Genomic DNA, 21,247 nt, shown 5'->3' with positions numbered 1-21,247 from the left:
CCCAATGCAAAGTGTTCCCCAACCCCAGCCTCCTCTGGACCTTACTTGGCCCAGCCCCAGGCCACAGGCAGACTCCAGTCTCAGCTGCTATGGGAATGTTTTCCACTCAAAGCTACAGGCTGAGGACCCCAGGAAGGGCCCCAAGCTTGCCAGCAGCATCCAGGCAGCAGCTGGCAGAGATGAGGGGAAGAAAAGCCAGAAAGGAACCGTCTGAAGCTCTGGGGAACCAAAGCCATTCAAGGGGCAACTCTGCCCCTGGCAGGGGGATAAACAGGCAAACTCTCCTCAGAAGGACCAGATCCTGAGTGACCAGGTGAAGAGGCTCTGGTGGCCAAATCCGACTCACCCAATGTGGTTGGTACGAAGCGAGATCTCCAGCTCCCTCAGTACTTTGGTGGACTCCTGCACTCTCCTCCTAAACTTCTGTAAACACGCAATTTTCGGTCACTGATCAATCCAACTCCATAGTACAAATAAAAGGGGTAGGAAAAAAGGGAGGGGATACAAGAGGGCAGGTATAGGCCTTCCCTCTGTCATTCGCCAGCCACTCCAGACCCATAGTCTCAGAAGCACATGACCCAAGCGTTTGCCCCCGAGCCCCACAGGACTATAGAGGGCAGCAAGATGGGCCCTCCCTGCCTTGTACTTCACCTTCCGAGTTACACTGGGGTCCAAGAAGCTCTGGAGTTTCTGGATATAAGTATGTGGGGGGTTCTTCACCTGGAACCGTTCCTGTAAGGGCAGAGCGAGAGAGAAGTGGTCCTTTGGATTATTCCCTGCCAGGGATAGCCCTCGCCCTGGGGGAAGGCAGAAACAGGTTCTGCTGGGAAACTACAGCTGACCCCACACCCCAATCCTACACTAACCTCCTTCAGGCTACTGTGCATTGGGAAGAAATCAAAATAGCTCTTGTGGGAGCCTCTATCCTCTTGGAAAAGAAAGTGGGCATGGAAAAGGAAGAGCTCAGAGTCCCGAGGAGAGTGAGGATGAAGAGCACTCATCGTGCTCGGTATGAGGGGACCCAGCCTCCTAAAGTTGTCACCTGGCTCTTAACATCGCCCAAACCCCAAACTGTACATTCCCTTCCTTAATCAATCCTCGGGCGCTTCTCCTCTGTTGCCATCTTCCCAACTCCAATGAGTGCTCCCTGAGCCTAGAATATTTTCTATGTCAATGTTATTTTACTTGGACACACAATTCAAGATACAGATGATGTATTATAGAATTGTACATCTGAAACCTATATAAATTTAACAACCAGTGTCATCCCAATAAATTCAATAAAAGTTTTTAAAAATCTGCTTTTTAAAAAAGATTATTTTAAGACCTGCTGCTTACTGAAAAGATGTGGAGATTACAGAATACTGAACAGCATCCAAAATGAAGACACAATTGGGAAATGTTGTTCGCTGCCTGGCCAACTGATGGATGGGGGTAGGAAGGCCAAGGGGAGGGGAGCTGGTCTTGTAGAGTCCAACTTTCTCAGGTCTGAACCCGAGGTTGGGACTGGACTGTTTTTTCAGCATTAACAAAGTTCAGGACTGCAAACACACTTTCTACTGCTTGCCAGGCCCCAGGCCCCAACACTCCAAAGCAACCCCCACACTGAAGCCTGCTTTAAGCAAGGTCATTCTCCATCTCCTTCCTTCCACACAGGGCACGGGACCATGCCCTTCCCATTTTGGCCCAACCCCCTCATGTGACCCAAGGGGAAACTCAGGGAGAACCCTCAGGTGTTCTGGTCCGGTAAGAGCCTTCACAACTGAGATATCTGGAGAGTGGGGGTGGGGGTAAAGGGTCCAGGGCCTAAAAAAACAAGCTGAAAGAAAAAAGAAAGGTTGGAGAATGAGCTGAAATTATGTGACCCAGAAAATTGAGAAATTATCAATTAAAGAAACTTAGTACCAAAGGGCTACTGTTCTCCAAACCTAAACGGGTGCTCACCAACTCTTCTTAATGCAGAACACGAGGAAATGGGCCTTCCCTGGAGACGGAGGGACCTGGAGGCCATCTGAGGCACAAGCCTACCTTAGGTCAAGCAGCGTGACTGGGGCAGCAGAGGAGCCTAAAGGTTAGCAGAGTCAGCTGCCTGAGCCCTTCCTCCATCACTTATTAGGGTTCTTCATCTAAAATACAGTAATGCCTTCCTCATTGGGTTTTTGTGAGGATTAAGTGAGATATTTCAGTATATATAAAGTGCTTGGTTCATATAAGCACTCAGTAAATGTTAGCTATTATGATTTTGTTCAGTGCTTAAAAAGAAATAATAAATTTGTTCGTGCAAGGCTCCATGGCAAAGTGCTGGGCAAACACACTGGCTACACTATGCCAGGTGCTTCCACACCTCCAAGAGGTAAGGAAGTAGAAGCCAATGCTCCTAGCCCTGCAGATGGGCCTGTCTGAGTTCACAGACTCGTGACTTTGACCTTCAAATGTCTGCAGGGTAAAGAGCCAGGCCCTAGGTGTTAGTTCTTGGTTCTGAGCTAATAATCTCTATAATCTCTTCCAGCTCTAAACACTATTCCTGTAGAGAGAGCTTCTAATCCTCACATTCTGAGATTTGGGAACAGGAAACTAGGGGACTGGGGCTTCTTATTCACAGAGGCCTGCAAATAATAAGAAAACCCTGCTATTTGCTATTTCCAGGGCAGAGCGAGAGCGAGACGTGGTCCTTTGCATTATTCCCTGCCAGGGATAGTCCTCGCCCTGGGGGAAGGCAGAAACAGGTTCTGCTGGGAAACTACCAAACTCCTCCACTGCCCACCCCACCCCCCAGTCCTACACTAACCTCCTTCAGGCTACTGTGCATTGGGAAGAAATCAAGATAGCTCTTTGTGGGAACCTCTATCCTCTTGGAAAAGGAAGTGAGCAAGGACTGAGGCCAAGTCCAGGCCAGGCTTCCTCAAGGGACTCCAGGGCTGCAGTCCATGCCTTTGGTCCTGCCACCTTGTTCTGCCTAAAACATAACCCCCACCGCCCAGCCCTGCCCCAAATCCCGTACCTGGTCACAGATCAGATCCCACTTCTTCTCATTGTCGTACTGCCGCAGGAGCCGGGCCTTGTCAGGGGGCAGGTTCATGGAGCTCTGAGGAGAGAACCCAAGTCAATTGGGTTGAACCCTTCCCCCACCTGGAGGAGAGAAAAGCTAGACTATGCATACCTTTCCCTCCAGGACCCTCAGTTCACCCTGAAACTTGATTGCTAATAAGGAAGGCTCAGAGAGGTGGGACAGACCTCCTGCCTCCCCTTCATATTTAGCCCTTTGATTGAACAATGTTCCCCAAACCATAGGTCATGGAATCAATTTAGTGTGTCAAGAGTGTTTTTAGAGAAACCAAGATGGTGGCATAGGTAAACACCTGAAATTGCTGCCTCGCACAACCACTTCAAAACTACAACTAAAGACAAAACGGACATCATCCAGAACCACAGGAAGGCTGGCTGAGTGGAAATTCTACAACTAGAAGGAAAGAGAAAAGCACACTGAGACTCAGAGGAGGTGTGGAAGTAAAGTGCAGAGGTACGAAGGTGTGAGCGTGGAAAGGACTGGCAACTGAGGATGCGGTTGTCTTTTTCAATCGGGAGGGAGATATAAGTTCCCAACTGCTCTGAACTCCAGTTCCGGGTGAGACTCTGGGGACCCAGACTCATACGGGGAGAAACTGGACTGTCTGGCTTTGGGCGGAACTCGAGGGCAGCTTTCTCTCAGAGGTGCTTGCAGCGATAACGGAGGGACACTGAGACCCGGTGCCTCTTAGGGCAGGGTTGAGGATCAGCCATAGCTGTTTGCTATGCCCTGTAGATTCCCTGAGACCCCGCCCCACACAAGCTGTGCACAGAGGCTTTTGCATATGAATAGTCTGGCCCTTTGCAATCTAAAATTACCTAACAAACTGCAGCTGGGTCAGAGAGCCCCAGAACTGCCAAAAGAAGGCCCAAGGCCCCACAGCAGCTTGTATTGCTTCACAGCTGGGCCTCATCTGGGTACCTCCAAACCCCAAACAAAGAAGAGGAATCTGCAGATCTCGCCATAGATCCTGCTGGGCGGCCTCAAGCTGAGGCTAAATTTGCACCTCCTTGGATCTCCAGTGGTCAGAGTGGGACCATCCAGATTACAACTCCTCAGATCCATAAGGGACACACTCAGGGGCAGACTCAGTGAGCACCAAAGCCCCACTGAAGCAAGTCTTGCCCCATAAGGTTGTCTCCAGCACAGAAGTTCTCCCATCGTAGACACAGCTGAGCCGCATAGCCAATTGGCTTGGAGGTCAATTCCTCCCAGTGATACCAACAACAATCAAGGCTTAACTACAACAAGACTGCGCACACAGCCCACAAAGGGGTGCACCAAGAGTTTCCACCTCAGGTAATTGAGGAGGCTGAGCCACTGGGCCATATAGGACACCTAGCACACAAAGCCACTCTATCAACACAGGGAAGAAGCCAAAATGCGAAGACAAAGAAACAGGTCACAAATGACAGAAATGGAGGAAAGCAAATTACTGGATATAGAGTTCAAAACCATGGTTATAAGGTTTTTCAAGAATATTCTAGAAAAGGCCGATAAATTTAGTGAGACCCTTGAGGATATGAAAAAGGACCAACTAGAAATTAAGCATACACTGACTGAAATGAAGAATAATATACAGAGATCCAACAGCACACTAGAGGATCGCAAGAATCAAGTCAAAGATTTGAAATACAAAGAAGCAAAAAACACCCAACTGGAAATGCAAAAAGAAAAAAGAATCCAAAAATATGAAGATAGTGTAAGGAGCCTCTGGGACAACTTCAAGCGTACCAACATCCAAATTATGGGGGTGCCAGAAGGAGAGAGAGAGCAAGATATTGAAAACCTATTTGAAGAAATAATGACAGAAAACTTCCCTCACCTGATGAAAGAAATAGACCTACAAGTCCAGGAAGCGCAGAGAACCCAGAACAAAAGGAATCCATAGAGGACCACACCAAGACACATCATAATTAAAATGCCAAGAGCAAAAGACAAAGAGAGAATATTAAAAGCAGCAAGAGAAAAACAGTTAGTTACCTACAAGGGAGTACTCATATGAATGTCAGCTGATTTGTCAACAGAAACTATGCAGGCCAGAAGGGAGTGGCAAGAAATATTCAAAGTGATGAATAGCAGGAACCTACAATCAAGATTACTCTACCCAGCAAAGCTATCATTCAGAATTGAAGGTCAGATAAAGAGCTTTACAGATAAGAAAAAGCTAAAGGAGTTCATCACTACCAAACCAGTATTATATGAAATGCTGAAGGGTATTCTTTAAGAAGAGGAAGAAGAAAAAGGTAAAGATAAAAAATTATGAACAACAAAGTGACAACAAATACATATTTATAAACAAGTGAATCTAAAAATCAAGTGAATAAAAAAATCTGATGAGCAGAATAAACTGGTGAATATAATAGAATCAGGGGCATAGAAAGCGAGTGGACTGACAATTCTCGGGGGGAAGGGGGAGAGGGGGGTGCGGGAAGAGACTGGACAAAAATCGTACACCTATGGATGAGGACAGTGGTGGGGGGCCTAAGGGCAGAGGGTGGGGTAGGAACCAGGTGGAGGCGAGCTATGGGGGAGAAAAGAGGAACAACTATAATAATCTGAACAATAAAAATTTATTTTTAAAAAAGAGTATTTTTATTTTAAGTGAAAATGAACAGATTAAAATAGAATAGGACATTCTTCCCCTGCATACGGAAGGCTACTGGAGGGCCTTTCTCTCATCTTTCTCTCCTTTACCTGACTGCTCCAAGTTCAGCTTTAACTCCCTGCAAGTAGGAAGTATAAATAATGAAGCTTTTATACAGCTTTTGTTTCTTTTATAGTTTATGTGTACACCACATACAGGTCATGCTGTAAAATGTGTTTCTTCATACGGGACAGTTCGAAGACGTTTGAAAGCTGCCAGTTTAAAGCAGAAACCTTCAATCTGCTTTCCCCCCACGGTCTGGGAGCTGGGTGTCCTTCCTGCACCAGCACACCCAGGGGCCCGTCCTGAGCCACCCGCAGCCCCTGTAGATGCTACCACTCCACCCCTTGCCCCACATCAGGATGCAAGAAGGACATTAGCATAAAGATAACTGCTCAGAATATTTTTAGGAAATAACTTACAAAACATTAGTACTTTAATTATTAGTAGCAAATTACTTATGACATACACGCTTCCCAATTAATTAAGACACAGTAAAGTGTCCTGACCCTTTGCTGAGACACTCTAATCTAGAATATAGAAGACAGAGACCAGGCATCATTTTATTTTGTTCACTACTGTTTGCTGAATGAATAAATGAGTGAAGCCCAAGGCATCCATGCATGACCTGACCGCAGCTTGTATCCCCATCCAGCCAAGCCTCTCTGCTAACCAGTCTGGCTGCCTTTGTTTTAGGTCACAGCCCTTGCCTCCAAAGGCAGATCACTGCACCTGCCCACCCGCCATACTCTTGAATCAAATACGATCTTCTATCTGAAGTATCATAGCTGTCTGATAACCCGCATGACTTCCCACAAATCCAGCCTCTTCCCCAGCACACTGCAGGCCACCTGGAGGGCCTTCCTCTCATCTTTCTCTCCTTTACCAACTGCTCCGAGTTCAGCTCTAACTCCCTGGCAACCCAAGCATGACCGCTTGGTTTACCTCTGCCCACTCCCTGATATCCTCATCCCTGGGGACGGGAACTGTGTGCATCGAGTAGTCACACAGGCCCTGGGTTACTCCAGAAGCAGCAGGAATATCCTGAAAGTACGCCCTCCATTTCCTAGGAAACTGAAAGGAAATCCTTAAACATTTATTTCTATCACACATATCTATTATGCATTTATCTATGCACATACTATTAAATCAGCTGTGCTCATCTACCCCCAAAGGACTGTCATTCATATGGCCCAAAACCCCAATAATATCTAATACCGTGACAGGCACCTAGTGGAGAGTAAGTTGATAGTAAATCTATGGTTAAGACATCCCAGCTTGAGCTATGGACCCAGATCCTGGCTGGAAATGGGTTCACTATGGCTCAAAAAAGGAAGTAGGGTTGGGATCTCTGGTCAGCATTTAGAAATGGTAGAATTTAAAAATATACTGTATAAGTGGAGCAAGTTCAGCAATCCCCATGGTTGCTGAACCTCCCCAGGAGAGAAGGGCCAACAGAATCCCCCCACTGCTGGTCGTATGGATTGTTGGGGTGGGGGTGGGGGCGCAAATACAACTCTGAATGTTCTCTCCAGAACTACTTTGCTAAGGGCCAATCTCGGCATATCTGTGGATAGTAGGACAAGGACAGAGACCACAATAAGGACCCAAAGGTCAAAGGTGGGCCTGGAGCAAGGTCTCCTGTCTAACCAGGGTCAGGATGCTGCCAGCTGAACCCAAGTGAGATCGGAGCAGAAACTGTCCTCAGGCCTGGTTCTGGCTCTGTGCACACCCTAAGCACATCATTGTCACCTGCCCATTGAGCCCAAGTTTGTGTCATGAATAGTTTTCTATTGTCTCCCTGAGAAGAAAGCCACTGGGGAGGGAGTGGGGGAGCCTGGCACTACTCTGGCAGACATCATATCCTGTCTACACCAACTTCCTCTCTCAGCCACCACTGCCAGCTGCTGTGGCCTTGTACTTCCCTACCAGATGAACTGATGAGGAAACGTTTCAAATACAGAGCAAAGCTGCCCCCTTTGGGAACCTTAGCCTGAGAACAGGTGACAGAAGCACGAATCACCAGCTCTGACCACAGGCCACATCCTCCAGTCTAGAGCTTTGATGCCAGCCTTCTCTGCTTCTTCAGCTGAAGTGTGATGGGGAAGAAAGTAGGTAAGGGGAAGTCCCTCAGCCTCCAGCACTCTCACAAGAAAATGGTCACTGGCTGTGGGCTGGTAGCCACCCGCCACGGGAAGGGCAGGACCAGGGCCTGGCCAGGGCAATTCTCTCTCTGCCAGACAAGGGCACTGGGGCTTCTGCATCCACTTGATAACGTGCGCAAGTCTAGCAGGGCTCCAATGTCCTGAGGAAGTTACTCTTCCCTGAGGAAGGACAACTTCCTGAGATCCGGGGACAGCCAGGGAGCAAACCTGATGAGGTTCCGGTTTCAGTCAAAGGTTTGTTTCCTTGACATTCAGCGGTTCCACGGGGTCTGTGGGCTCTCGGAAGGCAGAGGCCGGGCTTAAGTCCTGCTACCTTCTCACGAGACCCTTGCTGAACAGGAAGGAGGTGCACTGTCTCAGAGAGGAGGGCACTGGATGTGGAGTCAGCGCAAAGCAACTTTGGGCTCTTCAGAGCTGTTGAACCTCAGTGAGCTCATCCATAAAACGGAGATAATCCCCCTACTTCCCACGGTTTTATGAGGATTAAGTGATAAACATTTTATGTCTGTATTTGTCTGGAACACTGTGGGTGTTCAACACAGTGCCCTTACCCTTCCTTCTGAGAACAGCCTGTGTGATGTGGTGACATCCCAAGGACCCACCTTCTTGCTTCAGGGCTCTCTCTCTCTCTCTCTCTCAGCCTCTGTCCCTCCTTCAGCAACTGCTTCTCAACACTGAGGACCGAGCAACCCTTTACCTCTCTTTGATCCTTGGGGATGGAGGCGGAGACCCCAGGGAATAGGGAAAGGGGGAAATGAACTCAAACTGAAAGCAATTCTGGAGCTGAGTCCTAAAGCAGAGGAACCAGCAAGAAGTCTAATAATAAAAACCTATAACAGGGTGGATCTGATGCTTCTCCAGCAAGGCTACCCTGGTTTACTGCCAGTTTGAGGCCAGGAAGAGTGCCCTGTGTAGTGGCCAACCCCCTCCTAAGTTCTGTGGGAGCAAGGCTTCTACTCCCCATCTGACCCTGTCCTCCCCCCCACCCCCCGAGAGGCCGAGGAGGGAGGCAGCTCTGGTGGCAGAGGTTCCCTTCCCTTTCCTGCTCTGCACCCCCAGCCAGTTAGCCCCTCCTTGTTTCCTTCCCATTGCAGGGAGGGAAATGCCGGTGGGGTTGGGGTTTCCTTAAGCTGCGGGTCCTTTGGGACTCACCCCTGACTTGTCAGTCTCCTTAGGCCAGGCCTGGGGAAAACCCAACACAGAAATAGGAACCATAAAAAATTCCCAGCTGTTTCTATTGGCCCTGGTCAATCATGATAAATCTTAGGAACAAAGATAAAAATGGCATGGCTCCTCTGAGAGGCAAGAGCGAGGTGGTCAAAACTTTCCTGCAAAGGGGATTCTGGAGGCTTTAGGGAAGGCAGGTAGGGGTTTTTTATTTTGAGCAAATACAGAATGTGAGCTGGTGGTTTTTAAAAATTTCCCTCTCAGAACCACCTTTCACCAAATCCCCTGTGGCTGGACACTTCTCCCAAATGTGGTAGCCCCAGCCCACATGCTCAGCCCACAGGGTGGGGAACACTAGAAGCTGAATCTACAACTTCCCCAGAGATAGCACAAGGCACTGTCCTGGGTACCACATGCTGCTGAGCCCTGGGCCACAGCTGCCACCAAGTCTTCTCGTGCATCCACTGATCAGCCCACTGTACGGATGGGCAGGGGTAAATGTGGTGAGGAGGCACATAGTTTGGGAGTCCAAGGCAACACTGGGCACAAAGGCCCATCCCTGGCTGCCAAAAGGACAGAGCTTTAGGAGCAGCCCAGCCTGCCCTCCACGTGTCTCTACTGGTGGGCAGTAGGCACAGCTGTGGCCAGCTGGGCACTACTCCCAAAGGGCAAGAGCCCAAGGAGGTGGGAGGTACCAGCTCCTGCTGCCTCGGCCCCCTTGGCGGCCACAGCCAGCACTGCTGCAGTAGCAGCTCCCAGACAATAAGAGTTATTTTCAGCCAGTGCTTTAACACAAGCCAGCTGGCCAGTGTGCAGGGCGGGAGTCCTCCTCCACCCAGCCCGCCCAGATGGCAGGCAGGCCCAGCCCATCGCCTACGCTGCTGCCGACTCTGCGTCACTGTTTGTTTATCTCGTTGTTTCAGCACAACTCCTCCTAACTACCCCCCAAAACTACAATACTTTCAAAAGGAAATAAAAGAATCAGAGAATTTGATCAAAGGTCCAAAAGCTAAAATTAAAAGGTCCAGACATGGGAAGCACAGCAGCCCCTCCAAACACCCACTCTTTTCCCCAGCTCTGTGACTGGCGGGCGCAGCGCAGGGGAGGAAGTGGAATGAATTAGTGGCCAGATCTCACTGCAGCCTCCGTGGATCAAGGCCGAGCCTGGCTTTGCTGCCAAACCAGAGGACAAAGCTCAGGACTGCTCTCCCCGCCGGCCTTGCTCCCATCCTTCTTTTCAGAGCTCAGGTTTGGAGAAGATAACTTGAGACAAACAGCCTGGAATGAGCCTGAGACAACTATGAAAGATTCTGAGAGAAGAACCATATTCTGTGGCTGAAAGGAAATCACAGGAACAGTTCATGACACTTGGCTGGAGGGAGAGGTACCACACCCCATGATGAGTGGGGTGGACACTTCAGCCGGCCCCATATACGTTGGAGAGAACAGAAAGGGGTGGACAGTAGCAGTCACGTCCCTGGACACTAGGCCCCAAGCTCCCCCTTCTCTGCTTCTCATCTCTCTCCATATACCACCCTGTGCACAGGAACTCATGGATGCAACACAACTCCAGCCACATACACATTTTGCTCTAGGCCTGAGCTGCCCTATTAGACTTTTAGGGGCGTTGCTGGGGTACCTCATGACAAAAGACATAAAAAAAGTGGTGCTCCATGACTTAAGTGTTTGTAGTGGCTTACATTGTCTTTCTGTTTTTGTTTAATTGAAGCTATCACTCCAAGGACAAGCTGCCAGGGAAAAGCCAGCTTTCACAGGCTCGGAGCCCTGTCTGGAGAACGTGCTTCTGTGGTCACTGATGACTCTATAACCAGAAATGACATGCTGAGCAGTTATGAGCCAAGTCCCTGAGCAGCCCGGAGGAAAAAGAGATGGATTCACCAGATGTCTCAAGCTGAGCTCTGCAACTCACACCAGGGAAGTTAGATGGAGGAGAGGTCCTAGAAGGCCAGCATCAATCAAACACAGAGGTGGCTTTTTCCAAATACAACTGTGCCCCTCCAGCCTCTTCTTCACCCCAGAAGACTCCTCCATTGTAGTCTCAGGAGGCATAGGAAGTCGGACAGTCCCAATGCCAGCACAATTCCCAGTTCTACCCTCTGCCACAGTATCGGCCTCACACCTGACATCAGGTAACCTCTGCAAGTAGCTGCCCCGTCTCAACCCTGGCTGAGGACACCCTCTTCTGGCCTATTTAGTCAAGAAGCACACTATCTCAGGAGAACTCTTGTTAGCTCTTCCCAACTGAGACCCCAGGGCCCAGCTAAAAAGCCACTGCCACAGCAACTTGATCTGTCTGCTGGCTCCCCAGCCCCTCCTCGCGGTTAGCCAGACCCACACACTCCCCTGTTACGCAGGATGGAAACTATTCTGCTGGGGGCAGCCGGCTTTGCAAAGCCAAGGAGTCTTCGGGCAGAGCCTCACATTCTCCCTGCAGCCAAGCAAGGTCCTCCCTTTTCGTGATAATTCTGTCCTCCTGCCCAGGGAACCCTAACAGGCAGCACTACCTCTCAGACGACACATTTCTAGGGTTACATCCTACAAAAGGCATCTTCCTCTCTCTCCCCATTACTCACAGAGACCCAGTACATCTCCCTCCCAGAGTCTCTCATCCATACCTTCTCTTCATTCCCACTGTCACCACTAAATGGGCCCGTACTAGTCACTCTTGACCCCTGGGATCCTTCTAGCTGGCATTCCTACTTCTAGCACCTCTGCCCCACCCAACCTGCACCTGGATGAAATTTCTAAACTTCCCAGCACATAAGATAAATTATGTCTCTTCTCAGTTGAAAAATCTTCTCTGGCCCAGCTGGCATGGCTCACTGGTTGAGCAGACCTATGAACCATGAGGTCACAGTTCAATTCCCAGTCAGGGCACATGCCCAGGTTGCAGGCTCGATTCCCAGTGGGGGGACCTGCAGGAGGCAGCCAATCAATGATTCTCTCATCATTGATGTTTCTATCTCTCTCTCCCTCTCCCTTCCTCTCTGAAATCAATAAAAAATATATTTAAAAAAATCTTCTCTGACTCTTTCATACAAGAAAACCTAAACGCCTCGGCCTGCTGTTCTTAGCATCTTAAAATGAGAAAGAGCTTCAGAGGCAAGATTCTCCTCTGACCAGCCTTATCCTCTCCTGGACACTCTTTTCTGGAATAGCCACTCTTGTCATAGGATTTGCTTGTAATCTTCTGAATCCCTACCTATTGCCTGACTCCAAATCCAACAGCTCTGTGACTACCAACCTAAACTAATCGGCCCCTCTTCTGAGCTTCAAAACATAGTCATATGTGGAGAGTATGGCAGAGACCTACTTGTTATCCCCCAACACCTTCTCATCTTCCTTACTAATGAACCTCCAATATTCAGATGGGCACGTGACAGCCCAGAATTAATATATTTCTCATCTTCCCTGACATGTAGGATGCAAGCAGAAGCAGTATGTACAAGTTCTCAGAAGTGTCATTAAAGGGAGGGAGTATATCCTTCTTTTCTCCCTTCTGCTTCCAGCTGGTTGGAATGCAGAGGTAATGGTGGGAACTTCAGCAGCTATTCTGGACCATGAGGTAACCCTGAGAATGGAATTCCAGATGGCTGAAGCTACAAGAAAATCACTGGTCACTGATACCATGGACCTTAGCACAAACAATGTGTTCCATATAGTGCCTTTTCATGTGTGTGTTTCCTCTATTTACAATTAGAGCATGAACTCCTTGAAGATAGAAGTCATGTCTTACCTTCTTGGAGTCATGTGCAAGTGCTTACTGAAGAGCTGATTAATCCCACTACTATCTCTCCCACCACCAAGTCCTTTGTTCAGCCCCCGGTTATTTTTAGAGGGCATTATCCTACTTCTCATCATTGCCTTCTATTTCTGGGCTCTCTCCCCTTAAACCTACCTTATGTTCTATAGCCCAAATCACTTTCTTTAAATGCTGCTTCTCCCTCAGCAAACTCCCAGACTTTTCATTCTGAGTTTCAACTCTGACCTTCAGTTCATGCCATAAATCTAAGGCATTCACCTGTCCTACTCTTTAACCAAATTTCTTTTTTAAATTGATTTCAGAGAGGAAGGGAGAGGGAGAGAGAAAGATAAAACATCAATGATGAGAGAGAATCATTGATCAGCTGCCTCTTGCACGTCCCCTATTGGGGATCGAGCCCACAACCGGGCATGTGCCCTTGATCTAAATGGAACCCAGGACCCTTCAGTCGCAGGCCGACGCTCTATCCACTGAGCCAAACCAGCGAGGGCCCAAATCCATTTTCTTACAGCCTGCTAGACTACATGCTCTGGGAACAGAGATCACCACCAGCTCGTTTACCACTGTAGTAGGTGTTCAATAAAGACGGGGCAAGTTGAATTTCCCTATAATATACTCCTCTTCCTCTTGTCCCTAAGGTTTCTACTACCTCACATCCCAGAGAAATGATCTCCTTCCCAATTGCCAGACATGCTCCTCCTTCAATTCAAAACAGGTGAAATCCCACCTTCTCTAACAAATCTTTCATAAGTTAAGAGTGGTAAGATCTACCCCCATATAGTGTCTTTTCATGTGTATTTCTCCCAAACCAGTGTTTTCACACATTGACTAATGCCTTTAAAATGTGTTCATGGAGTTGTGATTTATGGCTAATGTTTATCTATCTTTTCTTGGACGTTCCATAAATATCCTACCACAAATCTCACAGTGTGGTTAAAGCTCTGAATGAGGAGCCGCATTGCCCTGGTATGAATCCTGGCCACAACTTACTAGTTGTGTGGCCTATGGAGAGTTATTTAATCTCTACGAGTCTCAGTTTCCTCACTTATAAAATGGAGGTAGAAATGGTACCGACTTCATAGGGTTGCTATGATAATTAAATGAGTTAACATATGTAAAGCATTTAAATCAGAACCTAGGTAGTAAATACTATACATAATGCTAGCTAATTTTTTTTATTTTAATCCTCACCGGAGGATATGTTTTCATTGATTTCTAGAAAGAGAGGAAGGAAGGAAGAGAAAAAAACCGCTGATGTGAGAAACATTGCCTGGCCGCCTCCCATATATGCCCAGACCAGGGATTGAACCTGCAATCTCTGGGTGTACAGGATGACACTAACCAACAGAGCCACCTGGCCAGGGCCATATGTTTTTGTTGTGATTTTTTAAACTCGACATTTAGCTGGAAAACAATTATATGCCAAGCACCAAGCTAGGAGCTGGGGATATAAAAATAAATAGGGCAGGATCTTTACATTCAGGAAGTTTATATCCAGAGGGCAAGGTAGACAAGCAAATTGAGTCTGAGTGTAGACAGCACTTCTGTGAGAGAGGTGCACATGGCACTGTGGGATCTTGGGGAGGCAACATCTAACTGGACAAGGAATCAATTAAGGCTTCCTGGAAATGCTACAGAATTTAATTTTAAACATCAGCAGGAGGGAGTCAGGCAAAGGCAATGAAGGAAAGGAATATGGTGATATTCTATGTAACGACATAGCACTTGCAAATACACCATAAAAAAGGCACAAAACACCATAAAAAGTCCAGGAGTCTCTATGTGATTCATGGTAATAGAATGAAAATGTATATGGGGAAATTACAGCAGGCAGGGAACAGTCAGATGACAAAGGGTCTTAGGAGCTAAGGTAAGTAGGTGGGCATGAGTAGGACAATAATGATGCTACTATCAAAACAAAAATAGTAATACTGATTTATTGACAGAACTGTGATAAGAGCTCTATATGAATTATTATGTCATTTAATTCTCACAGCAACCTACGAAGTTGGGACCATGATCATTCCCATTTTACAGGTGAGAAACCAAAGGCTTAGAAAGGCCAGGGAACTTATCCAGGGTCACATAGCCAGTATGGGGTGGACCTGGGATTTGAACCCAGGTCTGACCGCAAAGCCTGAGCTTGTATCCCCACACAATGATTCCTCTGAGACAATCCTATATAATAAAGAGGTAATATGCAAATTGACCATCACTCCAACACATAAGATGGCTGCCCCCATGTGGTCAAAGATGGCCACCCCCAGGTGGACACAAGATGGCTGGCAGAGGAGGGCAGTTGGGTATGACCAGGCCTGCAGGGGAGAGCAGTTGGGGGGGGGGGGGATCCAGGTCTGCAGGGGAGGGCAGTTGGGGGGAACCCAGGCCTGCAGGGGAGGGCAGTTGTGGGCGACCAGGCCTGCAGGGGAGGGCAGTTGGAGGGAACTAGGCCTGCAGGGGAGGGCAGTTGGGGGTGACAGGACAGCAGGGGAGAGCAGTTAGGGGCGACCAGGCCTGCAGGGGAGGGCAGTTGGGGGTGACCAGGCTGGCAGGGGAGGGCAGTTGGGGCAATTGGGCCGGCACGGGAGCAGTTAGGTGTCTATCAGGCTGGCAGGGGAGTGGTTAGGGGGTGATCAGGCTGGCAGGCAGAAGCGGTTAGGGGCAATCAGGCAGGCAGGCAGGCAAGTGGTTGGGAGCCAGCAGTCCTGGATTGTGAGAGGGATGTCCAACTGCCCTCGAGGGGTCCCAGATTGGAGAGGATGCAGGCTGGGCTGAGGGATTTCGTGCACTGGGCCTCTAGTATATTATATTATCCCTCCTCTGCACTTTTTCAAATTATACACATCCTTCAGGACCAATACGATCAACCTTCCTCATGAACCCTCCCCCAAACAACCCAGACTTCACACACTCCTTTCTCTCAACTTCAGAGAGATTTACAATCATTTCTCCAACACTAGTGTCTTCGATGTATCACACACTGTGCCACCTGAAAAACTTGTTTTGCCTTGCAGTAAATTGTATACTAGTATTTACGAAGAAAAGGGAAACTACACCTTATACACATCTACTCTGGGTCAGGCACTGTACTGGATGGATCCTTTAAGTACAAGATTGCATGGAAGATTCATCCTCTCTCATATTCTTACTAGAGGCCCGGTGCACGAATTTGTGCATGGGTGGGGTCTGACCGGCCAGCCCTGATCAGGGTGATCAGCCACTCTGGCCAGGGGCAAGGGCCAAGGGTGGTTGGCCAGCCAGCCCCGCCCCCTGGTCGAACTCCCAGTCAAGGGGACAATTTGCATATTAGCCTTTTATTATATAGGATTCACTTTTCATATTCTATATTATTCCCCAAACTAGACTATAAACTCTGTGAGGGCATGCACTTTGCCTTGAACACACTTGTGCCTAGACAAGGATTACTGGCACTTTTCTAACATACTGTGGTTGTTCAGGAGACAGCAGAGGCCAGCTGGGGGCAGCACTCCATCTCACCCAGTGAACCAGCTACGGACCCAGTCTGGTGTTCCAGGAGTCTCATTATAAGTCCAGGAGCTTATTATCAAACCATGAAATTTAATTACTCCCTTCCTACTTCCAGATTACATGTGGGAGAGGCATGACTCCTGCTTTATGGAAGGGTAAACTGAGGCCCAGCATGGGCACACATCGGTCACAATTCCTATCAGCTGGGGAGAGGAACTGCAAGTCCTCTGTCTCTCTTTGCCTTTTCAATTGCTCTCAAATGGGGGTCCATCCCCAGCCTCAGTGGTCCTGTCCTCTTTGAGGAGGAATCATATGACCCCAGGCTGCTCTTGATCCATGAGCCATCCTCCCAACACAGTCCCTCCCTCCTCCTGTCTTTAAGGCCAGAGCTTGACAACAGAGGTCATATCTGCCCACACCCCAACTCCATCTTTGAGTGTCCCAGCTTTTTTACATCTCCTCTGATTTCCAGCTAGCAAAAAACACTTCTTTGGAGTCAGACTTCTGAGAATTCACACCTCATGACCCAAAGACACCCTAAATCTTCTCTGCTTCTCACAACGTCTGGAGTCCAATGTGCCATGTTCACTCAGGGTCATGGAGGAGAAGAAAAACATTTGCTGGCACTTTTCTCAAATGATCTCACTTACTGCTCTCAATAACCACTGGCGGTAAATGTTATTATTCCTGTTTAACTGGGGACAGAATTAAGAAACTTAGACCAACTGGCTCAAGGTCACACAGAAAGAGGCAGAACCCAGACTCAAACCCAGATATTTGGCCTCCAACATAATTTTTGTCAGGACATGGCTTTTCCTACCCTGTCCTGGCATCTCCTTATAAAGAAAACAAATCTCCATTTCTAACTTGGGAAGGTCCACCTGCATTTGTCTGGCTGGCCTTGGCTGATCATTAAACAGCACTTCCCTGTCCAGCCCAACTGGGTTGGAACCAGCTTAACGAAGTATGTGGGCCAGACACTTGAAGTTTAAGGCTTTTGTCTCAGAGTAAGAGGGTGATCATGCACAGCAAAGGGGCAAGGGAACTGCCCTCTTGGACACCACATGGTGACAATGCCCTCATATCTGAATGGCATTGCAAACATTCAAACTGCTATAGATAAAAGCATGGGCTTTGGAATCAGGGATGATCTAGATTTGAATCCTGGTACTTTTCATGAGATAGTGGGAAAGTTATTAAACTTCTCTGAACCTGTTTCTATATCTATAAAATGTGAATTATAAGATCTACCTCTTATAAGACTCAAGGAAAGGGATGAATGACTGGAAGGACTGTGGACGGTGCCTGGCACAGTGCTCTATAAGGAGCTGCTCCGGAGTTACAGCCGACTAGAGTTAGCTTCTAAGCACATAAGCAAAATGTAATTTCACAGTTCTTTAAAATACATAATAGAGTGTATAGGTGTAGCTAAGCAGTATAGGTTAAATATATTTACATGTTTATTTCTCTAGGTTACAGCAATTGCACACACACACCTTTGAAAGATAAGACTGGGATACCAACAGTCACTCAGGGAAAATTCACAAAAAAAGCTGGGACCAAAATTCAGAGAGACAGAATTGAATCACTGACTAAGGTGCCCTGCTGAGTGATCTGGGACAATTCCTCTGACCTTTTGGAGGAGATTTTGCTAAATTGTCATTCATGTTCTGCTGTCAAATCCCTCTCATTGTCTCCTGACATCCTGTGATCTGCAAACCTGAGGTCTGATTCTGCCACAAATCTGTTCTTGGCTCCCTCAACTAACTCCTCTTTTCAACAACTCTGCTTCTCTCCTTGTGACATTGCTTAAGTCCTCTAAGCTGTCCCTCCCAGTCACTTGAAGGACTGTGCTATCTGTGGGAATATAGAGAAAAGCATGAGAATGTTTCAGCACTAAATTTTAATTGACCAGTAGACATTGATGATTCTCAAATATGTGTTTCTATCTCAGACTTCTTTGAGCTTCAGCTTTAAATATCCAACCGCCCAATAGACTTTTCACCCAGACTTCCACAGGCTTTGCAATCTCACATATCCCCAACTGGCCTCATCATTTTCCCGCCTATATTATTTTTCCTCTTGTATTCTCTCTCTCTCTCTCAATTTTATTTTTATTGATTTCAAAGAAGAAGGGAGAAAGAGAGGGAAAGATAGAAACATCAATGATGAGAATCATTGATTGGCTGCCTCCTGCATGCCTCCCACTGGGGACCGAGCCAGCAACCCAGGCATGTGCCCTTGACTGGAATCAAACCCAGGACCCTTCAGTCCACAGGCTGACACTCTATCCTAGGGGTCTTCAAACTTTTTAAACAGGGGGCCAGTTCACTGTCCCTCAGACCATTGGAGGGCCGGACTATAGTTTAAAAAAAAACAACTATGAACAAATTCCTATGCACACTAAGTCGGCTGCTAAGCAGGACAGGCAGTGGCGGCAAAAACACCCGGCGGGCCGGATAAATGTCCTCGGCGGGCCGCATGTGGCCCACGGGCCGTAGTTTGAGGACCCCTGCTCTATCCACTGAGCCAAACTGGCTAGGGCTCTCTCTCTCTCTCTCTCTCTCTCTCTCTCTCTCTCTCTCTCTCTCTTTTTGTACTCATCCAAGGATATTTTTTTATTTATTTCAGAAAGAAAAACAGGGAGAAGGAGAGAGAGAGAGAGAGAAACATCCATGTGTGAGAGAAATACTGACTGGTTGCCTTTCAGACCCACCTCTACCAGGGATTGAACCCGCAACCTGGGTATATGCCCTGACCGGGAATTAAACCCGTGACTGTTTGGTGTATGGGACAATGCTCCAACCAACTGAGCCACACTGGCCAGGGCTCTCCTGTATTCTCTTAATCAATGGCAACTCCATCTAACTAATCTAACAAGTTAGAAATTTGGATGTTATCCTTAATCCCTCCCTTTTCGCTCATCTCTACCTTCTGAATGTCAAATGTAATCAGTCAGCAAGTTCTCAAAATTTAATCTTTGAAAGTATTTATTGACTCTGTCCCTTTATCTCCACCATGCAAACCAGCCTGGTTTTGGCTCCATCATTGTCACCACACTACCAGGCCTCCCATTCGGTTGCCCATCTCCAATTCTGATTCTCTCCCACGGCTGCTGACCAATCTGCCCACAACTCAAAATCTGGCCATACCATTCTCCTACAGAAAGCATGAGTCCCTTCCACATGGCATTCAAAGCCCTCCTTACCACTTCAGCCTCCACTCCCTCCACTCTCTGCCTCACACCTCACACTCCAACAGCCCCGAGCAGCTGCATGAGGATTCTCTGAATACATCATGCTGTCCTCCCTGCCCATGCTGGCCCCTCTACCTGAAATGCTTTCTTGCCCACACTTGTGCAACTCCTAATTATCCCTGTAGCCGGTAGGGATTTCCTCCTTACAGGCAGTGTTCCTCTGGCTCCACCTCTCCCCTGTGTTCCCTGATGCTCCCGCACAGCTGTGCCATCGCCCTTCCCAAGCCGTATACTGCAATTACAGTTTAATGTGTTTGTCTCCCCTTCTGGACTGCACTCCCTGGGCAGACATTGTTGTCTTGGTCATCTGTACTTCTCTGGCATTTAACCCAATTCTCCAAGTGACCAATAAATGCTTGTTGAGTGAATGAACACCGGGCTGCACTTGGTGAGTCTCTGAGGGCTGGTATCATGTCCCTTTCCATCTCCAGGCAGGAAGATGACACCTTAACCATTCTCAGCTCGCCACCTCGGAGGCCCTGCACACTACCAGGCTACTGATGTGCATCTTCACCTGCCCTGCCATAGAATGAGACTGGGGTGAGCTCCCTGCCATCTTGCCTCTAAGACCATCAGAGGTGGCTAGCACTGCTTTTACAATGTTATGATACCATCTTGACATTTTCTCGGGCATTTATAGGCAACAAGTACTAAAGTAGTTTCTTTACAGTGTTTGGAGGGAATCAACTGAGAAGCCAGAAGCCATCAGACACTCTCTAGCTCATTACTCCTCAAATCCTGAGTTTATGCACATAACTTTTAACAAGGACATTCTGGGGAAATGACAGATAAATGCTTTGGGAGCTCAGGGGGGATCTGTTGCCTCATAAATGCACAAGGTTCTTAATTCCTTAGTCACTCACGATGCCAGCAGTAATTAACCAAGCCCAAAGGGAGCAACTAATAGCTGCTATTGGGCCATCAATCTGGAATTCATGCCAGATGCATCAGAAATAATGTGCAGACGTGAGCACTTTACAAGGGATTCACCAGTGCCCTGACTGCCAGAGCCTGAGGATAATGAGTGCTTGTGTGATGCTGATTCTGCTGAGAGGCAAGTAAAAACAAAATGCCACAACCACAAACAAGAAGTCTGTCCAAAGTAAAGGGCCCAAGCATACTCTGGACACAGAAGGTTCCTATAAAGATGCTCCTTCCCAGTTAGCTGTCTCTCATCAATCGTTTGAGAATATTGTCTGGACCTCACTCTAAGGCTAGCATTGAGGGGAGGGAAGTGTGTGATCTTCAATCTGCAAGTGAGCCCACATAACAGAGGGCCACACCATGAGTTCAATAAAGTCCCAGGAGCACAGGACTCAGCCTCAGCAGGCCTGTGCTGGCCTTGGTAAATACCCCAGTGCCGAAGGCTCTTGAAGTCCAATCCTTCCATGGCTCTACTAGAGATGAAATGGGCTAAAGGACAGGCCAAGGGCAACCCAAGTTCCTGGAAGCCCTAAGGCTTGTGAAGAGGTCATGACAAAGCCAACATCATCGACTAGGATGACAAGGTGACTAATGTGTGGTGTGCATTTTAGTGATTTCACAACTCTGAGGTACACAAAACCAGTCCCTACCCATCAACAATAACTCATATTTCTTGAATATTCTCATTGGATCCCTTAATACCAGATTTCTGACTTCAAGAGGTTAGTGGTCTTAGAATATTTCTATT

General features: G+C 47.8%; 1 protein-coding gene across 5 annotated transcripts in view; it reads right to left on the bottom strand.

Moving 5' to 3' along the window:
* The window catches only part of FMNL3 (formin like 3), a 58,509-nt gene that overhangs the window by 19,129 nt on the left and 18,133 nt on the right, over nt 1-21,247 (bottom strand). For all 5 annotated transcript variants that reach the window (XM_008140650.3, XM_008140651.3, XM_008140649.3 and 2 more), the window contains exons 2-4: nt 3,002-3,085; nt 652-732; nt 347-423 (exon numbers count right to left, since the gene is read on the bottom strand). In XM_008140650.3, coding sequence (XP_008138872.1) covers nt 347-423; nt 652-732; nt 3,002-3,085 — 242 coding nt within the window. The remainder of the gene's footprint in view (nt 1-346; nt 424-651; nt 733-3,001; nt 3,086-21,247) is intronic.

This window comes from Eptesicus fuscus, chromosome 7 (genome assembly GCF_027574615.1).
Source record: "Eptesicus fuscus isolate TK198812 chromosome 7, DD_ASM_mEF_20220401, whole genome shotgun sequence".
NCBI lineage: Eukaryota > Metazoa > Chordata > Mammalia > Chiroptera > Vespertilionidae > Eptesicus > Eptesicus fuscus.
This window is presented reverse-complemented; position numbering and strand designations above follow the sequence as displayed.